Source organism: Rhea pennata, chromosome 12, assembly GCF_028389875.1.
Source record: "Rhea pennata isolate bPtePen1 chromosome 12, bPtePen1.pri, whole genome shotgun sequence".
Taxonomy (NCBI): Eukaryota; Metazoa; Chordata; class Aves; order Rheiformes; family Rheidae; genus Rhea; species Rhea pennata.
In genome coordinates, this window is record NC_084674.1 from 14,659,492 (window position 1) to 14,682,960 (window position 23,469).

Below are 23,469 nucleotides of genomic sequence, written 5' to 3' on the forward strand. Positions count from 1 at the left end.
GCAATCCTGAAATCACCAGAGTCAACTCTGATTCTGGCAGGAAGTTTATATAATACAAGAAATAGATGTTACTTTTTGCTTGACTGGGAATATGAAGCACTGTGTGCTTTAGTTTAAAAGGAACAGAGGAAAAAATCAGCAATAAAAATTAAGCAGGATTTATGTTTCTTTCTGTTGTATTAACTCAGTTATAACCTGTTTTGATGGCAAGCATTAGTTAAACTTGACTTTTCTTGGAAGCAGGATTAGATCCTGATGTTAAAATTCCTTTTAAGCTTTATTCTGAAAATGGAATCCTAATTTCTTTCCTTCCTGGCCGGATAATGACTGGGAACAATTGTCATAAATGCACAAGTTGTTACCATCTGTATAGGATAGGTCCTGGAGAAAACATATCATAAAATCACTTTGTATTTTTTGTTTGTCATCTCTGCCTGTCATTGATAATCAAACTTTTTTAATTTGAAAGGTGAATGTTTATTGGGTGTTTAAATAAAATGAAATGCCTGCATGTGCCTTGATCACCTCAGTGAGCTGCAGTCAGTTATTCTGCAGGTGATTATGTGTATTAGTCTTTTTCATAATTCCCCTGAGTTAAGATTATGATCCTGAGAAATCTTAACTATCAAAGTTGTTGATGTGGGTAGAGGAGCATCCCCATCAATTGATCTCTGTGGTCTGAGATATGTCTCTGGTGGAAAAGTCTTTTTGGCTTGCTTGGTCAGTGTAAGATGCAAGATACGGATCTTTAGCATCTGCAGAGTTCTGCACTTCAGGCTCATATAATGTTGTTACGGAGGAAGAGGAAGAAGAAAGCTGCTTTTTAACAAATGGTGTTGTTTATAATTTAACCTTTGTGCATCTTTCAGCTTTGATTATCTGTTTAAAGATCAGTGGGCTGTTGTTCTTCTTCAATAAATAAAAGGTATTTCTTGTCTATATGTTCTCTGTGCATAGAAGTAAGTGGACCAAAGGGTTTTTACTGACAAAGCTCCAGGCAATGGAGACTTGCTTTCTAGCAAAGTTGAGAGTAAATTGAAAGCTGCATGTAAACTCAACAGATGTTAGTGCTTAATTAACTAAGAATGTAGAACCCTGGGGCCATAACATTCGTATTTATAGTTTTAAAGTAGGATGCTCTAAACAAATTCTTAGCTCTAAGCTAATTAAATAGCACAGCTACTTTATGGCTAAAATACAAGGGAATGTTTTCTGGAAAAATATATTATTAAGCTCACAAGTAAGTACTTGGAGGTACTTGGTTAGTACCAAAGTTTAACATGATCAAGTCAACTGACTGATTTATACATTTCAATTAATATGATAGATATTTTGTTGAACTTTTTAAAGTGACCTTACTTTCCCATTTTGCTATAGCCTTTTCATACCTCATATATACTTGAGAACAAAGTCTTTCAACCAGTAAGTCTCATGTGCTGCTTAGTTTCAGCAGAGTTTGTCTACCATTGTATTTGCTTTTTGCATCTTTATTATTAATAACTACAGTATATTGATTTGTGCTTCTGCTTGTATATTTTGTGTTGTCACCAAAATCCCAGTAGAAATGCAGTCAAATTAAAAAGGAGCAATGGAAAGTGTTGCTATTTGTGTATGTGTACATATATACACATATATGCACAGCATATGTGTGTACACACACTGCATATATTTATGTACACACTGCCTATAAATAATACACATTTTAAATCTAGAATCTAAAAGATCCAAAAGTCTTAATTCTACTTGAATGAATAAAAATAGTTGTGATAATTTTAAGTGGTATTGGTTGAAATTTGTTTTCTCACTTTCCTAAAACTTAATTTCTAGGTTATAAAAGGAAGACAAGTAACCATTGACTTAACAGCTTATCTGCCTTTGCTCTCCATTTATGAATGAAAAAGCCTTATTTGTGAACATTTTTGGTGTGTTTTTTATCAAACACATATTATGACTTTGTTTTGCTGTAGTAGAAGGTTAACTGAGGTTTTAGATAACTTAAGAGAAACAGAAAATGAGCCAGAACAGATATTAAGAGATAAGTTAAGACTATGAAAAACATTGCAGCCTTCCTGTTTCAGGAAGCCTTTTGATAATAGTTGCCATTCCAAGAGTGATGTTACTGTCATGAGAATCAGTGTTTTCAGCTTTGTCTAGTGCAAAGTTCTTTTATGCAGATCCTGAAGAGACACTAGACTCAGCAGCCTCCAGACGTGTTTAGAGCAATAACATGCTCTTGTCTGTCCTTAATTTCTATGACATTTAGCAAGCATAGCATTGTTTTTTGGTAATACTTGATTATAAAAAGGGGTACCTGATGTAACTTAATGGACTTCTACAGTACATGCTTTTACTGGAAAAGTCTTCGGATATAATGCATCTATATGGTTTCTGCTGGAACCTTAGTGTTTTATCTGCTCACCTTTAACTATTTGTTGATTTTAGCCACCAATCAACAGGGAGTTTGGAATGGAAATTCCATCTCTGTCATTTGTATGTAAGTTCTTTTCACAAGAATTTCTTTAAAATATGCTTATAGTACATGTCAAAATGACTGGGATTTCTAGATGTATTCTTCCATAAATAAATAAAAACAGAAAAGCAACCCAGTGTATAAACCACATAAATTCTGCAAAAATTATTTCAATGTTTTGAGTCTTATGTCAGACACAGAAACACAAGTTACATATAAATATATCTGCATAAAATAGTCTCGTGAAGGACTGACATGGGCACATATTGAAACTAGGCGCTGATACAGTCTAACAGCAGTTGATTCCATTATGTGCCAGTGTTCAGGCACGCTAACGAACCAGACAATAGGTTTTGTTTCCCAGCAGAAGTACGATTACTTCCGCTTAGGTTAAACTTTGAGCTCCATGTAGCGTTTGTGAGCAGAGGATGAAGTGAGACTTAAGAAAGGATAATGTGGTTGTGGGTGAATTCTGAGTGTGCTGAAAATTTGGTGGGTTTGTTTGCCTAGTTGACAACTAGATGAATGGAGTCCTCCAGGCACCTGTTCTGAGCTCGTTAGTATGTGACGAATCCCAAAGAGCTGGCGAGTGCCCTCTGTTCAGTTCTTTTACTGTTTTCTTCCTATCTTTAATCTTTGTCCTGAAATGTCCAAGCAAAATGGAGCAACGGTGCTATGGCCACAGTGCTTAAGTAGTGGCATTCCTCCTTCTTGTTTGAATTTCTCATTCTTTGTCAAGATGCCTGAGGAACTAGGATCAGCTCTGAAACAGACTGGCATTCTCCTCTGTGCTTATTTGGCAGCTTTCCATTTAGTGGCTTACAAGTGATTCAGTCGGAGCGTATTTACCTTGTAAGAGCAAGTCTGACTTATCTTTCAACCTTGACTAAAGGTGTATTTTTGTACAGGCACCATTAACCTAGATGGTAGAATCTGAGATCTTCCTGTAACTTTCTTTCAAAAATAACTTTGTGATTGACATTGAGCAAATCTGCTGCTTAATTCACAGGTTTCACTTCGTAAAAGGATTATACTTAGACTTTGGTTTCTTTGTTTTTGCTTGTGTGTAAATTTATATTCACAAAGTTGACCACAGGTGAGTGCATGCAGGTGAACGCTTTCTGCTCTGCCATGTGCCGTGTTCAGAGTGTGACTGATGGTGTGTCCAGACAGACGGAAAAAAATCAGAAATCCCATTTACAGAATAAGTCTACATAGGTTCAAAAAAACCTGTTTTATTCAAGTTATTTTCCTGATATTTCTCTGCAGGGCCTGTCACCAGTCACCAAGAACAATGGACTACTCAATATCACCCTTAAATATGACAGTAAGTTGAACATTTGCTACCATGTTCACTAAAATAAGGAATCTGTCACAATGGTCAGTATACAATGTTTTTAAAAATGGCTCTACAATAGCATAAGTTTAGTATTCAAATAATTTTAAAATTTATTTTTGTTTCCACTGTCTTTTAGAGCTCTTTCCTTCTGTTTTTCACTTATGTAGTTTGCATACAGGGAATAAATTAAAAATATGCATCTCTGTAAAGATTAATGTTGACTCTTTGAAGTAGTGTCTCTTCAGCTAGTGGAAATATTCGAAAGTATATGAATATTTAGAGCTATTTCTGCTGGAAACTTCCCTGTAGGAAGTTACTACCCTTTTTGCTTTATCATTGACTTCAGTGCAAAATGACCAGATCAGCAGAAAACTGCAATCTATATTTTCTGTGAAAATGGGATTGTTGTACTGTGGCCGATGTGGCTACAGTATGGTATGTGGTTTGTTACAACCAAACTAAGAGGAAGGTAATTCCCAGCATGATAACAATAATAAGCAGACTGCAGCAATAATTTCTTAAACCTCTTCAAACATTTGCTAAATGGATGTATCTGGATTTTTTTTTAATTATTTTAAAGTTTTTTGTCATCTATGTTGTCTATTCAGTCAAGTATGACTGCACTGAGAGTTTACTCTTACAGAGCAGTTAGTGGCCAGCGTCAATATAAGCTCTGTGTGCAGTCAAGAGACAGACCTAATTTACAGAAGTAATGTTTGTATTAATGCCAGTGCAAGACACAATTATTTCTTTGCCTACCTAAAAGAAATTACCTCATATACGTGGGTAAAAATTCATCATGGAGGTCATGACAAATTGCACTTCTGTTTCATGCCAGTCGTACTTATGCTCCTCTATTTTTATGTGAACTTTGAGTTTGGAATCATTCATTGTGAATACTACTTTTTTTTTAGTCTAACCTGATATCAAAGCTTAAAGAAAATGAGCAAAATTTAAGTAACATCAAATTATATAATGGATAAGTGGTCACTACAGGAGCATTATGATTAGTTAGCTGCGTGAAAAAAACAGGAAATAGTATCAGTAAAGTTCAGTTAACACAACAGAGCCTGTTTAAATTCAAGTATCTGTCTTGTTTTTCCATTATTTCTGGCACCAGGAATGGGGATTAGCCAGTGATAAGTGTTAATTGAAAACTCTGCTGGCACTGCACACTTCCTAACAAGAGTTATTTAAGTTCTGCAGTACTAGGGAAAGAGGCTAACAGTTTAGCCTAAAGAGTTTACGTATTATGGAAATATATACTGATAGTGAAGAGGCCAGCACAAAAGAGAATGCAGCTTGTTGGCTGTGAATTAAAGGCTCCCACCCGACACAGCAACTCTTGCGAACTGTTTGATGTTGTGAAATTATATGGTTAGGTTATTTATTCAGGTGAGAAGCAAATATTTGTACATTTTAGTGTTTCATCTGTAGTCAACTAAAAGAAGTGGTTTCCTGAAAAGTGTGTAAATTTTCCCTGCTGTTTTCTTCCGAAATCTGTTCTTCTTTAAAAATGTAAATCAATGACTTGCAGTCATACCTCAGATGTTTGTACTATATTGCATTTTGGCAAATTGTCATTTTACCATAAAATTTTAGTAACCAGGATCTAAAATCTTGGGCTTGCTATTGATTAGATCCAGACCTAGCAAAAAGCTGTTACTTCAAGCTTTCCATTGAAAGAGATACTCTATCCCCCTAAGAGGAAGTTCATGCTGTCATTCAGTTCACTTGTAGCAACAGGATTCTGCAAACAGTAGAGCCAGTACCAACTGCCCAGCTTTCATAAAAGGCAATGTATAATGCAAACTGTTCTATTCTTAGCTGCGTGACAGTTGCATGAAAGACTCCTTACCATTGTTGTTTATAGTAAAAAGCGGTTTTCTTTTTAGTTAATTATTTTTCTTTCCTTGCTTTTAAGATCATACCTCTGAATTCAATTCTGGTTTTCTGCATTGCTTATGCTAACACTTGATTTTCATGTTTTGTTTTACAAACTATGTATAGGCAAATCTATCAGATTTTTTTGAATTAATCATTAGTCAAATGTGATAACATATAGTCTATTGGTCAACTGTTTCTAGATTTTGTTGGTTTTGCTAGTTTAAAAGCTGAATGTTTGTTCATGGATACACATCTTCATGTATACTATGTTCCAGGATTATTGAATTCCCTTTCCGCTACTTCTCTTCCTGCCACAAAACATCAGCCTAATAATAATAAGACTTTAAAAGTAATAAAACTTAGGGTTATTTGTTTTCATGTTTTGAATGCTTAATGATATTAGTCAAGTTCAACAGTGAGGTCAAGGATATTTCTCTTGTATTTCTTTTACTTAATTCTAAGATTTTTCCACAGAGCTGTGACTTTAGGGAATACACTGAATTTTGTGAGGCCTAATGTAGGATAACAAGACAAAAGCAGTTCTGACTGGATTCACTGGAAGGAGAATACTCTATGGGGATTTGGTTACTGAATGAGTAACAGAGATGAGTAACAGAGATGAGACACATCTAGGGAGTAAGTTCTTTGTGGCCAGGCTCAAGCAGTGTCTTTATATCTGTGGTTAAAAAGCACTTCTTGGGCATCAGTTCTAACGGCTTCACAGAGTTCATTGTGCACGTATGTGTCTGATCACTGACCAGCATTGCTCAAAGCACTGTACATGCACAAAAGAAATGGTGGTTCTTACATTCTTAGGAGTAACTGGTTAGGAGAATTGTTACTGGAAGTCCTGGCGTGTGTCACTTTTATTTATACTGTGGTACAAGCTGCAGCAGTATTATAATTTGGTAATGTGCTTTGGGGTTTGTGAACTAGGTTTTTGCAATTGGTTGAATTGATTGGGCTCAAAGATTTTTAGAAGTTTTGAATAGTTTTTTGTTGTCCTGGGACAAAAACTCCAGTTAGACTTACTCTGCAGTATTTGTTTGTATAGAATAGATAGTGTATGTTCTTTTCACTTGACTCAATCTTGAAGAGGTGTTAGGAAATTAACTATATTCTTACTTTATCCACATGGAAAGATGTAGAATATATTGGAGACTAGTTGTTTAAATAGATTTTCCAAATTTGGTCCTGCTGGCAGATTGTGATTTGCTCTTGCATGGCACAAGAACATCAGCTAGTATGTTTTGCTTCAAGTGTTTATTTCTCCATATTTTTAGATTGCACTCCATATCTGAATTCAGTGGGAAAACATATGATTGGAGATGTGCAGAATATAACAATCAGTCAGTATTCATGTTATGACCAGGTTGCAGTGACAATACTTTGGACAGCAAATACCATTGGTAAGTAGTCGAAGGAAATGAACTAATTCATCATCACCAACTTTATGCTAACCAATATGAATTAAAATAATTAAGCTCTGCTAGGAAAAACATTGAAGCAAAACTGCTTAAAATGGATTTTGATCAACTTTTCAAAGCTATTATTTTCAATAGGTCATTTGATACAACCTGAAAACTGAGATGCTCTCTGGAGCACATACTACTACTCACTATTTCAGTTTGTTGAATTTTTCCCTCTCTTCAGTATGGTACGTTTATCCTGTTTAATTTTCTGCCCCAAGGCATTGGTGCATTTTAGTGGCATTGATCAAATTCAATTGCAATAGCCATGAAGAGTCTTCAGGATGCAGATTGTCTTACAAGTGGAAAACACTGCTTAATCATAGCTTTACCAAACCTGAGACCTGGGTCTTTCTGTGCCAGAAAGAATATTTTTTTTTCGCTTAAGAAAGGGACACTGGGAGCCCGCTGGAGGGCACTCTCTCTGTACCAACTCCCAGCTCATTGTTTCTTGCGTACTAGTTAAGGTCCTGAACGGAGTAATTTAATATAAGCTTATTTTCTCTAGTAATAGATGTTTAGATGTTCAGTAACAGAAGATAATGATAAACTATTGGATTTAAAGAGAGTATATGGAAATTACATTTAATGCTTTCAAATGCACAGTGTTATTGAATTTAGTAATCTACAGCTGCAGGCTGCATGAATCAGATCTCTGTGGGAGACGAAGCTTGGTGTTCTCTCTCGTAGTGATCAGAGATGAATCCTTTGGAAGGAGTTGGGACAGAACTGCCACTGAAGCACCTAGGGTAACACAGAGACTGGAGATGTTCTCTTTCATGGTCTTCATGTTAGCACAAATAGAGCTTTTGTTCCATGGGATATTAAGAACACATTGGGCAGCTCATGAGCTGTCTCTAATACAAGATTATAAAACGTTAGAAACAACAAAAAATGTGTAGTGAAACAGAAGAGATTCATGAAAGATTTAAGACTCTTTTTAATTTGCTAAGCATACTGTAAAGTTAAGAAGTATTTAGCTTACAAAGGCTGTGGCTTTGTCCTTGCTAAATATGTATTCTGGCATGTGGAATGCTGTTGAAAAGTTATAATTAGATGGAGTAGTGGTAGTTAGTCTGGAAGAACTGGGCAACGACTTTGATACGTGAGCCACACAATTATGAGAGCCTAACACCCTGACATTGCCCTGTGATATTTGCATCAATATGACAGTGTAATGAGGTAATGAAGTCATTGCGTGATGAGAACGTTGTGAAAAAATGTAAAGAAACCATGCTGAGTGTCTGTTGTGTTAGAGTAGCTTGAACAAAATGAGTAGTTCTGGCTTTGCATATAAACAACTGGAAGTATTCACTCACTGGAATAAATTCCATTCCATTTAAGTCAGTTTTTCTGTTATCCTGCACTAGATCCTGTTCTATACTAGAACTAAAGTCATAACTGCTATCACTTTAATCCAGTAATCTTGTAAATGATGTAAATATGTTATAAAGGAGTATTTATATAATATGCTAGCAAAATGTCTATTGCTAATAATGGGAACGCGAAGTTACTGTGAGAGGTTACTAAAGCTGCTGAAAAGCTGCTGGTGGAGGTGATGATTATTTCCATTGCAGTGATAATTTGGAAGGCTGGGGTATGGGCCTCTCTGCTCTAAGTGTTGCACAAATACGTAGTAATTACATCCTTTGCCAAAGATTGAATTCTAGGTAGACATGATAGAAAATGTGGGAAGAACTGACATACAACCTGCAGGTATTAAAATACTGCATATGAATGGTAGGGATTATTTTTTCAAGACAAATGAAGTATATTCAAATTACATAAAATACAGTATGCACTTTTAAATATTAGTCTTCTATTTAATGCCCTGCTGTTTGCAGGGATTGAATACCTAAAAGGATTTCGAGTAATACTTGAGGAGTTAAAATCAGAGGGAAGACAATGTCAGCAGATGGTTTTAAAAGATCCAAAGCAACTCAGCCCCAGTTTTAAAAAAACAGTAAGTGCTTTGTTTCCAGAAATGTTTCATTGTTACTTGATTGTGCCAGTAGTCCTGAAATTGTTTACATGCTGTGTTTAAAAATGTTCTAATATATAATATATAAAATATGTGTGTATGTCTGTAGTATTTTTATACATATATATATATATATATGTATGTATATAAAATGTATATATGTAATATTCTTAGAGATATATTTAATGTGCTATTTACTGGAGAGCAGGTTGCTTCCTAATAGTATCATTCTTCAAACTAATGGCAGTTGTTAATATGGGGATAAATCTATCCACCTTCTATAGAGCCATTCCTGAGGCTGGAACCTGTCATGAAATCATTTTGGGTGACAGTACAGCACAGATGTAAGTCTGCAATAGTCCATGTCCCACATCTGTGTGATGCTTCCTTCTGTCAACATGTAGTAGAAGGATAGGTCAAGGATTCTTAATATATTAATTTCTGCTCATGTCTGCAAGAGTGATGGGGTTGTTTTGAAAGAACATACTCTATTGCAATAATCGATTAAAAACTCTATTACAATCTTATCTTTTTGTAGGGAATGGAATCTCAGCCTTTTATAAATCTGAAGTTTGAAACAGATTACTTTGTAAAGATTGTTCCTTTTCCTTCCATTAAAAATGAGAGTAATTATCACCCGTTTTTCTTCCGAACTCGACGTAAGTACTGCATACGATATGGCACAACTTTAAATGAGATAAAAGTCTTGATTAAGATAGTTATGGGCATCATCTTTAAAGTAAGATTTAGGTGTTAAGTGGACTGAATTTGGATGTCACATGTTAGTCTGTGGTGAATGATAATTCATGTCATCCAACAACCAGAAGAAAAGCCTCAGATCGGGCTTGAGACTAGTTCAGGTCTGCCTACAGCAGGACTACTCCCATGTTTCTTGGGAAAATTCAGACCATAAAGATGGTTTGCCCTCTTCCTTCTCCTTGCTGAATGTTGTGAATAAGCGCAGATTGTTTTTGTTTTTGAGATCAATTTCAAAAAATGGATATTTAAAGATAGACGAATATATATAGAAATAGATAGCAGCATATGAAATTTAATTTCTCAAAATTACCAAGCAATTGGCAACTCTAGTGAGAGACAGAAAAAGAAAGGAAAAGAAGGGAAAGGAAAAGGAACTTAAATAAGGTCCTGAGCATAAGAGCGTAAATAGTATGATGAAAATCTAACCGTAGGCACATTTTTTTAGGTTAAAAGTTGGCATTTGTTCTGCTTGGATTTTTTTGCTTTGTAAAATTTCTTAAAATATTGTCAAGCCTATCTCTTGATGCTGACAAAAGTAACATTTGTCCTAGTAACTACATACTTGGAGTAAATGTATTTGAGACTAATTTTGACTACTTTCTCCCTTGGTGAGCTGTGCCTAGTGCAGCTCCTTTTATGTCACTAAAGCATACTCTTTTCAAATAAATTACCTTTTATTTCTCATATAAAGATGAGAAAGGACTTGAACTATAATAAAGAAGCTGAGTTTGCTAAATATATTTACTCCGGACATATCGGAGGCTGGAAAAGAAATAGGAACGTTATCTTCGAAATGATGAAGTAGCTTACTTTTTTGCCCGCCTTTCCTGTTAGTGTAGCATAGCATTTGAGTACTGTATCATTAATAATTTTTGTGTATATTTGTAGCATGTGAATTGTTGCTACAGCCAGAAAACCTTGTCTGCAAACCTTGTAAGTAAAATACTGTTCTTTCCATATATTTATCTTACAAAAAAGTTACTGTTCTTGAAAGAGTCCTTTGTCAACTCCTGAATATCTCCTCTGACAGACTGGAAGCCAAGGAATCTGAATGTCACCCAGCAAGGCTTTAACATGCAAGTGTCTTTTGATCATGCACCGCACAGCTTTGGGTTTCGATATTACTTTCTTCATTACAAACTTAAGCATGAAGGATCATTTAAGCAGAAGACCTGCAAACAGGTATGTCACTGAGTTATGCCACTGAGTTATGCCACTCTTAAAAGCATTAGTATTGACCATTAACATAGATGTTCTGGGGGTTTTACAGAAACTTTAAAAAGTTAATATAATTTAGAATTCTATCAAATTTAAAACTTGTTATTTATTGTTTATGTAAGTAATAGTTGTATTGTGATAGGACTCACCAGCCAAAGCCAATCTTGAGTCTTAGCCTATTTCTGATCATAGACAATAGGAACTGCAGAAGAATTCCAAAGTGTCAGACTTTGGGATCCATTCTTTGTTGCCGTATAACCTTATAAAAATATATCAGTGGTAAAAATATGTACAGAACTAAAATACTGGAATTTGCATTGATCTCCCACTGATGTCACTCGCAAAACAAATATGAAATGAGAGGAATTGCCCTACTCTGTTTAAAGTTTGTTAACCAAGGCATTCAAATTTGAGACCATTAATTAAAATCTGTTTGTGCTACTGTGTCTATCAGTTTAAAGTATAAAAATAAATCTGTAGGTGAATTCAGAAAAACCTTGCAAGGATTCTGCATGGCAGTGTGCCCATGTCTTAGTATGGGAGCTGTGATTTGTTGTATATGTTTCCCATAACTTTGTTTTTATTTCCCATGAATTGATGGCTAATTTGTTCTCAGTGGTCAACCTTTGATCCCAAGTCTCTGAAGGCCAGGGAGCTTCACGGCAGTGTAGAGTTTAGGTATTAGAACAAAGTTTTAAATCTTCTGAATAATCAGTCATATTTGAGTTCTGCAAGCAGAGGATTGTAGTCCTTGGATATTTGAATAGAGAGACTTAGTTTTGCTGGTGTAAGGTGTCCTGGTACAGGAGGGCAGTGTACATTTCTAACTCAGTAACGAAGTGAATGTATTTTCTATTAGGTTTTGAAAGTATGTGAATTGCTTGCAAAATATTCTCTTCCCTTTATATAGGAGCAAAACACAGACACTACAAGTTGCATTCTTCAGAACGTATCTCCAGGGGATTATATAATTGAGGTAATACTTAAAATTAATAATTTATACAAAAGATAAATGAGTATGTTAATGAGGAATTAATAAAAAAAAAATTAACATTCTTCAAGCCAATATATTTGATAAAATTGGACTTTAGGAATCACTGATGAAGTAAATTGGGCAAATAAGCGTTTTAGATTGTTCTTTACCTTTCCACAGTTTTGTTTCCCTAAGCATATAGCACCTTCATCTGGACCTTCAAATGAAGTTGTGGCCCTGGATTATTCTTGGACTTTGATTCTTAATTGGAATTAAAAGCTTTTTATTTCTTTTGATGATGGTGATATGTGAATGCTGAAAGTTAAATACCACAGCATAAGAAAGCAATTAAATTATATACCAACAAGGAAGAATGCTTTCATTAGTTACTAGTTTTGAGTGCTCTTTAAATTTTAACTTGTTGAACAATAACTTTCTTCTCATTTGGTACTGAATGCTGTTACAGTTGTTTACATATGCAGAAAATTGTTTTTCACAAATTAAATAAAATTTCCATAAAATAAAATTCAACTTTTACTTTTCAAAGCTGGTGGATGACACTAACACAACAAGGAGAACAATGCATTATGTACTAAAACCAGGTATGAATTTTTTTTAACAGTATATAGCATTTATTTATTTATTTAGATTCAATTTTAATTGTATTGGAAACAAATGTTGATTTCACACATGCCTATTTGCTGCAATTAAGACTATTGAGGCTTAACTGTATTTTTAAATACAGTTCTACTCTAATCCTTTGACTTAATGAAAAAAGAGTACTCATGCACTTGTGCATGCACACCTATATATTTGTACATTTGTATTTAGTGCAGTTTAGATCAGTTGGAAAGAGTTGGAAATCTTTATGGGAAAGTCATTTTTTTTTTTGTGTATGTGTAGATGTCATAGTCTGTATTTTAATTGCATGCAAGCAGTGCATCCAAATGTATGGAAATAATGTAATGAAATTATCAGAGCAGCTGAAGCCTAACCTAATTGCGAACTTCAGTGTAGAAATGTAATTAAGCAGTCAGGAAAACCTGTTAGGTGAATGCTCAGCACCTCTCTAGATCAGGTCAGTTACTGAGACCTTAAATAAGAATTTCAAAAGGTAGGTGTAGAAACTGCTACAGATGAAGGCAATGGAAAAGATGGATTGATTTCTAATACATACTGCTAATCTGTGCAGAAGACAGTATTTTCTAAGTGGCTAGTCCAATATCCCAGAACAGAAATCCAACAGAACCAATTGACTATTGGATATCTCCTCAAAACTAAACTTCATGTAAAATTCTTCTCATGAGGGGAAGTACCAGCTGGAATACGGCACCTTGTAACTTATGCTAGTCACTCTAAAGCTGTAGTGATGAGGGCAAGCAACATAAAACCTACATAAATTGAAGCAGAGCATGATGATGTTTGCTTCTACTGTATATTTGAGAGTTAACAGATAATAGTTTGTTGCAGCAGTTTTCCCAGTGCGAAGATATGATTAAATGATATTATAGCTTATTTACATAAGGCTTATTCTGCTTTATTTTTCAAAGTACATTCTCCATGGGCTGGACCAATAAGAGCTATTGCCATTACAGTCCCCTTAGTGGTCATTTCAGCATTTGCAACGCTTTTCACAGTGATGTGCCGCAAGAAACAGCAAGGTAGAGTGTTTATTCAATATAGCGTTCCACTTAAAGGAACACTTTTGCACCCAATAATGTCTTAACTAATAGGTTTGCTTCAGAAATACGTTTATCTGAAGAGGTTTCTTTTTCACCTTTCTCTCCTTCTCACAGCTTTTTAATGTGTTGAAGCTTGTAGCAAACTATTAATCTTGTGCTTGATGGTAATTTCTTGTCATTGTATTATTTCACAAATCAAAACTTCACAGTCAAAGGAGAGAATAGAAGAGTTGTTGGGGAATATTTTTGGTTTGGGGTTTCTTTTGAAAAATATCAATTTGTCAAAGTAGTGCATGACCACATCGAATACAAACAAATCTCTTAAGTTGATATGTTTTCAACATTCCCTTATTTCGTGCAGAAGTGTTTAGTTCATACTTTCTGGCTTAAAATAAATAAAATCATGTATGTGATATCGATATAGTTCTCAGCACTGTCTGGAATGTTACCTCTAGCTATTATTCCAGACTTGCTCACTTTCCTGGAAGTTACCTTTAAACTTCTTCCTAAGCTTTCTCCCTAAATTTATTCTTCCTAAGACTTGCTTGCAGCTGTTTCTGTAAATTAGATTCCATCTCTCTCTGCAGACTTCTCTCTCCTCTGTGTCCAGGAGCTGGCAAGCCACATGTTACATTGAGATGTTAAAAAATCAATTGGCATTTTTTTCCTAGCATCTTGGGAATTGTGCGGTTTCATGAATATGGAAAAAGAGATTACATTCCCCAAACCTCCCATGTCTGTATTCTCCATCTGAATTTTGGAAATGAGGTATACTGCAAGTGCTGTATGCCATCTGGGTTAAATCCTGGGTTAAATCCTTTTACCTTCTGGTCTTTTGTGGCTATCCTGTAGCTCACAGCTAGCACAGTTCCAAACCCCCCCCCCCCCCAAAAAAAAAAAAAAAAAAACACCCAGATAACCACTGAGGATTTGTCTACAGAGAGAATTGTTCCAGAATAGTTATTCGTGATAAATTACTCTAAAATAAATCCCTAGATGGATGCCTGTATTTTGAGATACTCATGCTTTATTCCAAGTTAGTTTAATCAACTGTAGAACTAGATTGAATTATTTTGGCGTAAGGCACTTATGTTCTGGCACAAAAGCATCCATACAGGAAGAAACACAGGTAGCTATCCTGATTTAAATTAATCCTATCTCAGTTCAAATTAATGTTGAAAAATGTACATATATACCAGAGAATTACTATGTGATATTCTGAAGATGTGTGTGTTCTTGCACGTTAGTATTCTGATTTTGCTTGTGTTACTGCTTTAAAAAAGAGGCGCTCTCTTTGTTATGCAGGAAACTCGATAGCAGTATATCTTTAAGGCCAATAGTTTTTGAACAGAAGGATGATGATCATTAAAGCTGGACAGAGGTGAAACATTCTCATTCTATTTATAAGAGGAACCATTCCTGAGTGTTCTGAGTTGTACAGTAATAACTGCACATCTCACTTTCTAAGTATGTTCCACATATGTTGTAGCTCAGAAGCTGGGAAATAGAGGGTGGCGCAACTTACATTTTTCAGGCCTGGAAAGAAAAGGAATATCTTTCGAATAAAATCTTTACTGTATGTTTAAGTAATGAGCCAAAAAAGATTTAAAAATCTGATCTTTTATGGTGTGAACTCTCTTTCTTCCAATTTAGAAAATATATATTCCCATCTAGATGAGGAGAGCTCAGAATCTTCAGCATATGCTGCAGTGCTCCATGTGGAAAGACTTCATCCCCGGCCAAAAGTGTTCATCTGCTATTCCAGTAAAGATTGCCAGAAACACATTAATGTCATCCAATGCTTCGCTTATTTTCTTCAGGACTTTTGTGGCTGTGAGGTAAACTCAGCATTTCTTCTCTCTTTTTTTTTTTTTTTTAAAGTAGTAGAGTTGCCTTAACTGAAACATCATCCCCAAAAACTCATAATAATGTGCTTTTGAAAATGGAATATGTCAGTCTTACCTTTTCACAGCAAATAATTTTCATTATCCTCCTACATATTACATACATAAATTTTCTTCACCTAGGGAAAGGAAACAAACCATAGCCTGCATAAAAGACAGAACTGTGGAAAACATATACTGCATTGATTCCAGGACTCTCTTTTGGTCATATTTAGCTTGTTTTATATTAACTTCTTGTTCTGTTTAGTAGATCTAGTGTCTTTATAGTCTGCAGTCACTAAGAGATCTTATAGTTTGTCTAATCTTTTTCAGTATTCCTAAAATACCTTTTATACTGTAACTTTGAAGTGCCGATACCGGACATGAACACTTGAATCTATCAAAAATTCTGTATGCGCAGGAAAATCTACCTAATTAGGATTAATTGTTGACATTCTGTATTGTTATTGTTGAATGTTTTACTTTCCTCTCTGTTCTTTTGCTGCTGTAAAATCAGCATCTTTTTTCTTGCTTTTGATTCCAAGCTATGAGAAAGACATCAGAATTCCTGCTTGAAGGACTAGGCTCAGAATTTGACTGCTTTCTTAAATATAATTGAAATGTGGGAGGTCATTCACTTTTCACTTGTAAAAAGGAAAGACAATTATTAGTTTATTTTTGTTGCATTTTAATTCTGCCACTGTGATTCCCTATGCATGAATCAAAAATGTTTTCTGATATACAAGTCTGACCCCTACTGGCTACACACATTAGACAAAATAATTGAGGCACCACATATTTGAGGGTACTCGCAAATTTATTTATATGCTTCAAATGGTTCAGGTAAGGTGTTTTATAACTAATTTCCTTTAGTCTCCTTTTTTGTTACGTACTTTAGCATTACAACACCACACCTCTTTGGAATAGTGTTAAGGTAAGCCGTTACTGCTATACATATGTACCATGGGACATATAGTATGAGACATCATTTATGTTCATGATTGTATAAATAAATAAGTAACAACATCTACCTAGGGAAATAATGTGTATTATTAAAGCTAGTAGGGTTTAATATAAAAAGCAAAGCTCAGTGTATAACAGAAAAGGTATATTTGGCATGTGGAATTGGACTATTGTCTTGTAAAGATGAAAGCAGTAGCATTTAAAAGACACTTAAAATATTAGCTTGACCATACTAGAACTTCTTTCCTGTGGACATGAGTTCAGTCAGTATTTTGAAGAATGGAACCAAATATCTTGGTCACAGAAGCAAAATTGCCTGCATTATACCTTTATCAGCACAACTCATGAGTGGCTGTAAACTGACCTTTTCCTCTCCATGCATATTTATTTTCTTCCTGTATCTGACTCTGCCATAACAGTTTTCATGAATTCTTGTGTTCTAGGCATTAAGCTATTCTGCAGCTTCTAAATGACAGAGTTTTCCGCTCTGTTATGAGATAGATAACAGAAAAAAAAAATTTTTTTTTGTTCTCTAGAAGAATGCTAGGTTTTGGAAGTGATTTTGGTTTTGCTTTGTGTCCATTCTGAAGTTCGTTGCTTCTGTTTTGTTTGTTTATTCTACTACTCATTCTTTCTTTCAGGAGATAAAGCACTTTGTCCTTTATCTTGGTGTGCACAAGGATTTCGGACCATGTAGAATATGCAGAAAAATTGGACAAAGTATAAAAAAAATAAAATAAAAATCTAACTCTTGTGATAAAGTTTTAGAGCTTTCTTATCAGAGATGAGCTACTTTTCTGCATCCTACCTGAAAGGATCTGTTATAAGCACTAATCATCTTTCCATCTAACATGAAAATTCTTGGCAGCAGAGTTCATTAGTGTGCAAAAGATAATAAAAACATGCATTTTCATTACATTCAGCATGTTAAAGACCAAAATATGCAACAGTTAAATTGTATAAGGTAGGCACAGTATATTATTTATTGCAGTTTGATGATGTCTAAGTTGATCAGATAGCTTAATACCTGATGGGTAAATAATAATTTACTTGGTCCACCCACATTTATTATGCTCTTTTTATTCCCCTAAGAAAGATTGCCCTATATGAAAGCGATAACATTTTTTAAAGTACCTACACAGTTTACATTATTTGACCTTGTACTATTATTTGTTGATTCAATAAGTTTATAAATAACATAGGTATAATTAGGTAAGCTTCTTTTTAAATAATAGATAAGCTGCAAAATAAGTTCATATAGTAACTAATATTCTTGTAAAACAATCTGGAAGGTTTTTTTTTTTCTTTTATCTTAGTAGTCACAGATTTCCTCACCCCAGTGAAAATATTCAGCCTGCTGGCAAAATTTGGATTGAATGTGAGGCCTTTCTTGTTTTCATGAGTAATCATTGACATAATTAATACCACTGATTGTAGCTTTTTCCATTTCAATGCTACATTAACTATTACTTATTTCTGTTTTAAAATAGTTTACATTTGCATCAGGGACAAGATATGGTTAGACTCATTAATTCTGAATTGTCCTATGAGTATAAGCTGGCCCACTGAGATTATATTTAACCATATAATCTAATAATAAATATCAACCAATATGTTATTTTCTTTTCCAGGTGGCTCTAGATTTATGGGAAGATCTAAAAATTTGTAAGGAAGGGCAGAAAGAGTGGCTTATTAAGAAAATAAATGAGTCCCAATTTATCATCATTGTGTGTTCCAAGGGAATGAAATACTTCATTGAAAAAAAGAACTGGAAACACAGAGGGGTAACCAAAGATGCAGGGAAAGGAGAACTCTTTCTGTTTGCTGTGTCAACGGTTGCGGAGAAACTTCGTCACGCAAAGCAGAATTCAAATGACCTCTGCAAGTTCATCGCAGTCTACTTTGATTATTCCTGTGAAGGAGACATCCCTGGTATTCTGGATCTAAGTACAAAATACAAACTTATGGATGATCTTCCTCAACTTTATTCACATTTACACTCCAGAGATCTTAGCCTACAGGATTCAGAACTGTTTCCTGTGAACATTAGTAAAAGGAATTATTTCAGGAGCAAATCTGGACGGTCCCTTTATGTTGCTATTTGCAATATGCATCAGTTCATTGATCAGGAACCAGACTGGTTTGAGAAACAATTAATTCCTTTTCCTCCATCTCCTTTATGCTACTCAGAGCCTGTTCTGGAAAAATTTGACTCAGGCTTGGTTTTAAATGATTTAGTGAGTAAACAGATGATGGATGGTGATTTTTACCTGAGAACAGATGGAAATGTTTCAGTTGTAAATTCAGACTCTAACTGTGTAATTCAGCACTTAAACCTTGGAGAAGATATAGAAACTCAAGACATTCAAGGTGGCAACGCTGTTCTTCAGCCATTGCTGCATGTTGTTAAAGCTTCCAATCTTACAGATATGCCTCGAGATTCTGGAATCTATGATTCATCTGTTCCTTCCTCTGAATTATCTTTACCTTTAATGGAAGGACTGTTGACAGACCAAATTGAAACATCTTCTGTTACAGAAAGTGTTTCTTCATCATCAGGTTTAGGTGAGATGCATCAGTCTTTTAAAATTATATTTAATTATTCTGGGCATATTTCTACTATCTCTAAATATTTAAGATACTATATAAGGGGCTATAAAAAAGATGCAGAGGATAGGTAGGCATTATATAAAGATAGTCAAAAAGGATAAGTTTCCAGTAACTTTAGAAAAATGCATCTTTCTCTTAACTGATTGTGGGAGAAGGGATCCTTGGCTAAATAAAATTTCTTTTAAAATTCTATTAATAAGTCACATTTAACTAATTGACTTCATTACTAGAGAGACAGCCTCTTTCTTCTAGTGACTTCTTGGCAGCTTGGATATTTGGATGACAGCTATGTGATTGAATTGGGGGAGTAGTATGGTGAAGCATTCTTACTGAAAGGCCTATTTTGGTCCAAAACATAGTAGACTCTTTAAGGACATAGTCTGTACTGTGGTTTACTCAAGGTTCAGAATCACATTAGGCTTCTTATTAGATATGGGGATGGGAGGAATGAACAAAAGGGGTTCAGTGGAGGAATTTAAAAGCTCTGAACACACTCTCCAAAATAGATACCCAGATTAGATGGTGTAAGTATTCCCTTAGATAAACAGCTGATCTGACCTTACTCATTGCAATACATTGAGCTGGCAGCACAACTACAGCAAGAAGGAATGTTCCAGCAATTGTATTTATAGTTATCAACATGCTGTTTGCTGTGATCTTCCCTAAGTGGCTACAACAGGTGAATATTGCACTTTGATATGTTGTTATGCTTTCTTGAACAAATGCTAGTATAGTGAGCTCTCTTTAGTCTTTCCTCTTTCTTAAATAGATCTTTTTTTGATTATTTAAGTAATTAATAAATAATGTTTGATGCCAGAATGATCTTAGAGAGGGAGCAGATACATATCGATAGATACTGCGTCTAGTCTCCAAGAGAAAATAATTAAAATCTGTTTTTTTTCCTGCAAAATAAGTATAGTTTTAGTGATTTAATTCCATAAGCAACAAATACCCAGTTATTACTTCAAAATTCATATTATATTAATTTCCTCCTCCATTTTCTAACTTGCCCTATTCTTGTAGTTGTGGGAAAACATACAGACTGTATCTGTAAGGTTTGAATATATGTTGGACAGAAGTAGGATGTCAGTTTTAGATTTGTGGCCTCTCTCTAGGAATGCTTTACCAGTATTCCCCTCCTGATTCAGTTGCAGAACTGGCAGCTGAGTATCCCAGCTGCCAAGGAGTCCCTAGAAGAAAGAGGCACTTTCTCAAGTAATTCATTCTCAAGTCACGTGCCTAGTTCTTAACATATTTCAGCTATAGAGATTAAAAAAATATATAACGCTAGCTGGTAGAGATGAACCTTAACATTGATGTTCCAACAGCTAGCAAAACCGCAAGTGACTGCTGCCATTTCCCCAGTTACTGTCCCAGTTCAAAAGCACCACTTCGAGCTTTTTGGACTGAGTCTCACTCAAACCTATGCTTACCCATAACACAGTCCTAATTAGGTGCTGGGTACAAAAGAGACAGTATCTAGAATGTGCGTTATCTGCATGTTAAATAAATTGCCACCCATTAGATCTTCTACTGTCTCAGTTACACAAAATAGTAATACTCGTAACATTTATATCCTTAATAACAAAATGAATAAATAAAATTTGGTAGCTTGTATTCTTGTTCTAAGATTTGGATGTGTCCAAATTATTACCTTGAATTCACAGTCTAAAATACTATTTATGTTCTGACTACCCATTTTTTTATCTGTTACTTGGTCAGAACAGACATGAATAGCTCTGTCGTTAACAGTGCATATGCACATCTCGGAGTCAGTCTTTCCTTTTTTCTTTACAGGACAGTTTGCTTTCATATTTTGTATTAAACTAATAAATCATATAATTTGTAACATTCTAACTTTCAGTGCAGTTCATATTCAGACTGCTGATGTGCAAAGAGATTTTTCAGAGAGATCATCAAATTAGGCACACTCCACTCAAGTTCAAACCAGTATAACATTGAGGAAGTCCCAACACGCCAACCTTTAATAGTCCTATTTATTAATAGGATTTTCTGCAAGTAGTCCCGTTTGAGGAGAAAACTCTTAATAATTCTTTAGATAAGGAGTTATTGCATGTGGTAGTTCAGCCTTATGAATAAGGCATTGTGGCACAGAGTTTTCACAAGTTTTCCTTTGCATTGTTTCTAAATGTTGAACAAATAAGAAATTGATTTTCAAAGTAATGAACCTGATCTTTTTTTTTTCATTTTTTTTTCTTTATTTTATAGGAGAAGAAGAACCTCCTGTAATCACTGCCACAAAATTCTTAGTGCCTGGAATATATAAAGCAGAACTTCATTGCCATATCCATACTGATGAACTGCAGGCAATTGCACCTTTGTAATATATTACAACATTGTTATGCATTGCCACTTTATCAGCAGCCTCTGTTTGTGCTTTTAACTGCCACACTATCCCAGCACTAAACCTACTTGAAGGAACAAATATTCCCTGAAGAAGATCTGCTATTCCTAAGGGATTTTTATGACCAGTAAACTTGAACCTGTCAGTCCTTATTAAGTCTTTCGTGAGTTGAAAAATGCAGCATGGAAAAATAGTTGAAAATATACTTCAAAAATCATTCCTATTTCTAAGTTAAATTTCATGATCATATTACACTGCTTACAGATGCCACAGTCAAAAATCACTTTTCTTTTTTTTCCTAGATGTAATCTTGCAAGTGGATGGAAAACTGCTTGGACCATTAAGTCTTAGTAAATTTTGTTGTTCAGCCTCTGGTTTTAAATGCTGGCATACTTGATGGCAGGATTATTTTAGTAAATGAGCAGTAGGACTTTATATAGAATGCCAAAGGTGAGACCACATGATTTTCCATCAGGAGAATTCCATTTCTTTTAGAAATATTTGAGCTCCTTTCCTCACACTTTCCTCTCTCTTCCCTAAATGTTAATGTGTCTCAGACTTCAATTTCAGATAAGAGCATGTCTTCCTCTTCAGTATGAGTCTCCTTTCCTTTTTCCATAATCTGGCTTTGACGCTCAAATAATAACATATTGAGTCTGAAAATAATCTTTTTTTTACAATAGAAAAAAAAAATCATATATATGCTGAGTGAATGATACCATGGAAACTAAATTTCCTATTTTCTTCCTGGAAGGGTTGATATGAAGAATACTTCAAAGAGATGGGGGGAGGAACACCAAATTTTGTATTTGTTCAGGACATCGTTCAGTCTTTGGTCAGCCTTGAGAGGAGTGAGTTGTGTGGGGAATTTCTAGTATCCTTCAAGGACATGCTGCTACAAATTCATCTGGGCTAAAATATGTTAAGGCGAGCAGTTAACCTACAAGAATACTTGAGTTCATTTTGATCTACCACTAAAGAGAAGCCTGTGAATTATTTTGAAGCTCCCAGTACTTGCTCTTAGTTAGTGATTAAGATAGTGTAATATTACTAGTGTTATATTAACAAAAAGTGCTAAAAATACAATTGTCTTGTTTATCTGAAGACAGGGAGCATGCAAGGGCTTTCTTCTGCAATGATGTAGGTATATCCTCATCCAAAGTATCACCACTGTTTCCAGTGGGTAACTTCAGTAAAACTCATCTGTATTACTGCAGTTCTAGGCACTATTTTAACATGCATGGTAATAGCAAATAATAAGACACCTTATAAGTGTGTCTTTGCTAAATTTATTCATGGAGTCAGATTCTATCCCTTGTTTCATCCCTCTTTGGGTTTCCCTAAGAGGAGGTTACTTTAAAAGTATATCAGAACTCAAGCACATCAAATATTCTCTCCATTTTGGTAGACTAGAATTAAGATATTACTAATTGTTACTTTGTATTATACATTTTAATAGCATGAGCTAGAACTATTAAACCAGTGATGATTATCTTACTGTGGTAATTTTAGCTCTTCAGTGCTGTCAAATCTTTTTTTTTTTTTTTGGGGGGGGGGGGGGAGAGAAAATAAAAACAACAAAAAGTAGGCCACCACTCAATTCTGTGTGCATTTATGTGAATTGTTATTTTTGGATTCTGACTTGTTCCTCACTGAGTCACTTTAAACCCTCTGGTTTTTTTGGTCAGCTTATATTTAATCATACGAATGTCCAAACAAAAGACACTCTTGAAATTGCTGTTGTCACAGATGCATTAAGAAAGGTCTGTACAACTTCCACGCTTAAAATGTAATAATTATTTGAATGTAGCCATTGATGGCAGAATTCCAGTATGCTTTGCAATTGTAATATAGAATTATACTATGATGA

At 34.8% G+C, this 23,469-nt stretch overlaps 1 protein-coding gene across 1 annotated transcript; it reads left to right on the plus strand.

The window, feature by feature from the left end:
• The first annotated feature begins 9,684 nt into the window (after positions 1–9,684).
• IL17RD (interleukin 17 receptor D) lies at positions 9,685–21,825 on the plus strand. Its single transcript, XM_062585657.1, has 9 exons — positions 9,685–9,805; positions 10,794–10,838; positions 10,936–11,087; positions 12,034–12,099; positions 12,644–12,698; positions 13,647–13,757; positions 15,432–15,616; positions 18,256–19,189; positions 21,464–21,825. Exons 1-9 carry the CDS (start codon positions 9,688–9,690, stop codon positions 21,577–21,579), a joined length of 1,782 nt encoding a protein of 593 aa, XP_062441641.1. The 5' UTR covers positions 9,685–9,687; the 3' UTR covers positions 21,580–21,825.
• Positions 21,826–23,469: the final 1,644 nt, after the last annotated feature.

What these genes read in the sequence shown, in the direction of transcription:
- IL17RD (XM_062585657.1), top strand. Translation starts at nt 9,688, where the DNA reads ATGGAATCTCAGCCTTTTATAAATCTGAAGTTTGAAACAGATTACTTT. An exon ending in AAACCTTGTCTGCAAACCTT is followed by an intron (nt 10,839 to 10,935) that starts GTAAGTAAAATA and finishes CTCCTCTGACAG; the next exon opens with ACTGGAAGCCAAGGAATCTG. An exon ending in AGCAGAAGACCTGCAAACAG is followed by an intron (nt 11,088 to 12,033) that starts GTATGTCACTGA and finishes CCCTTTATATAG; the next exon opens with GAGCAAAACACAGACACTAC.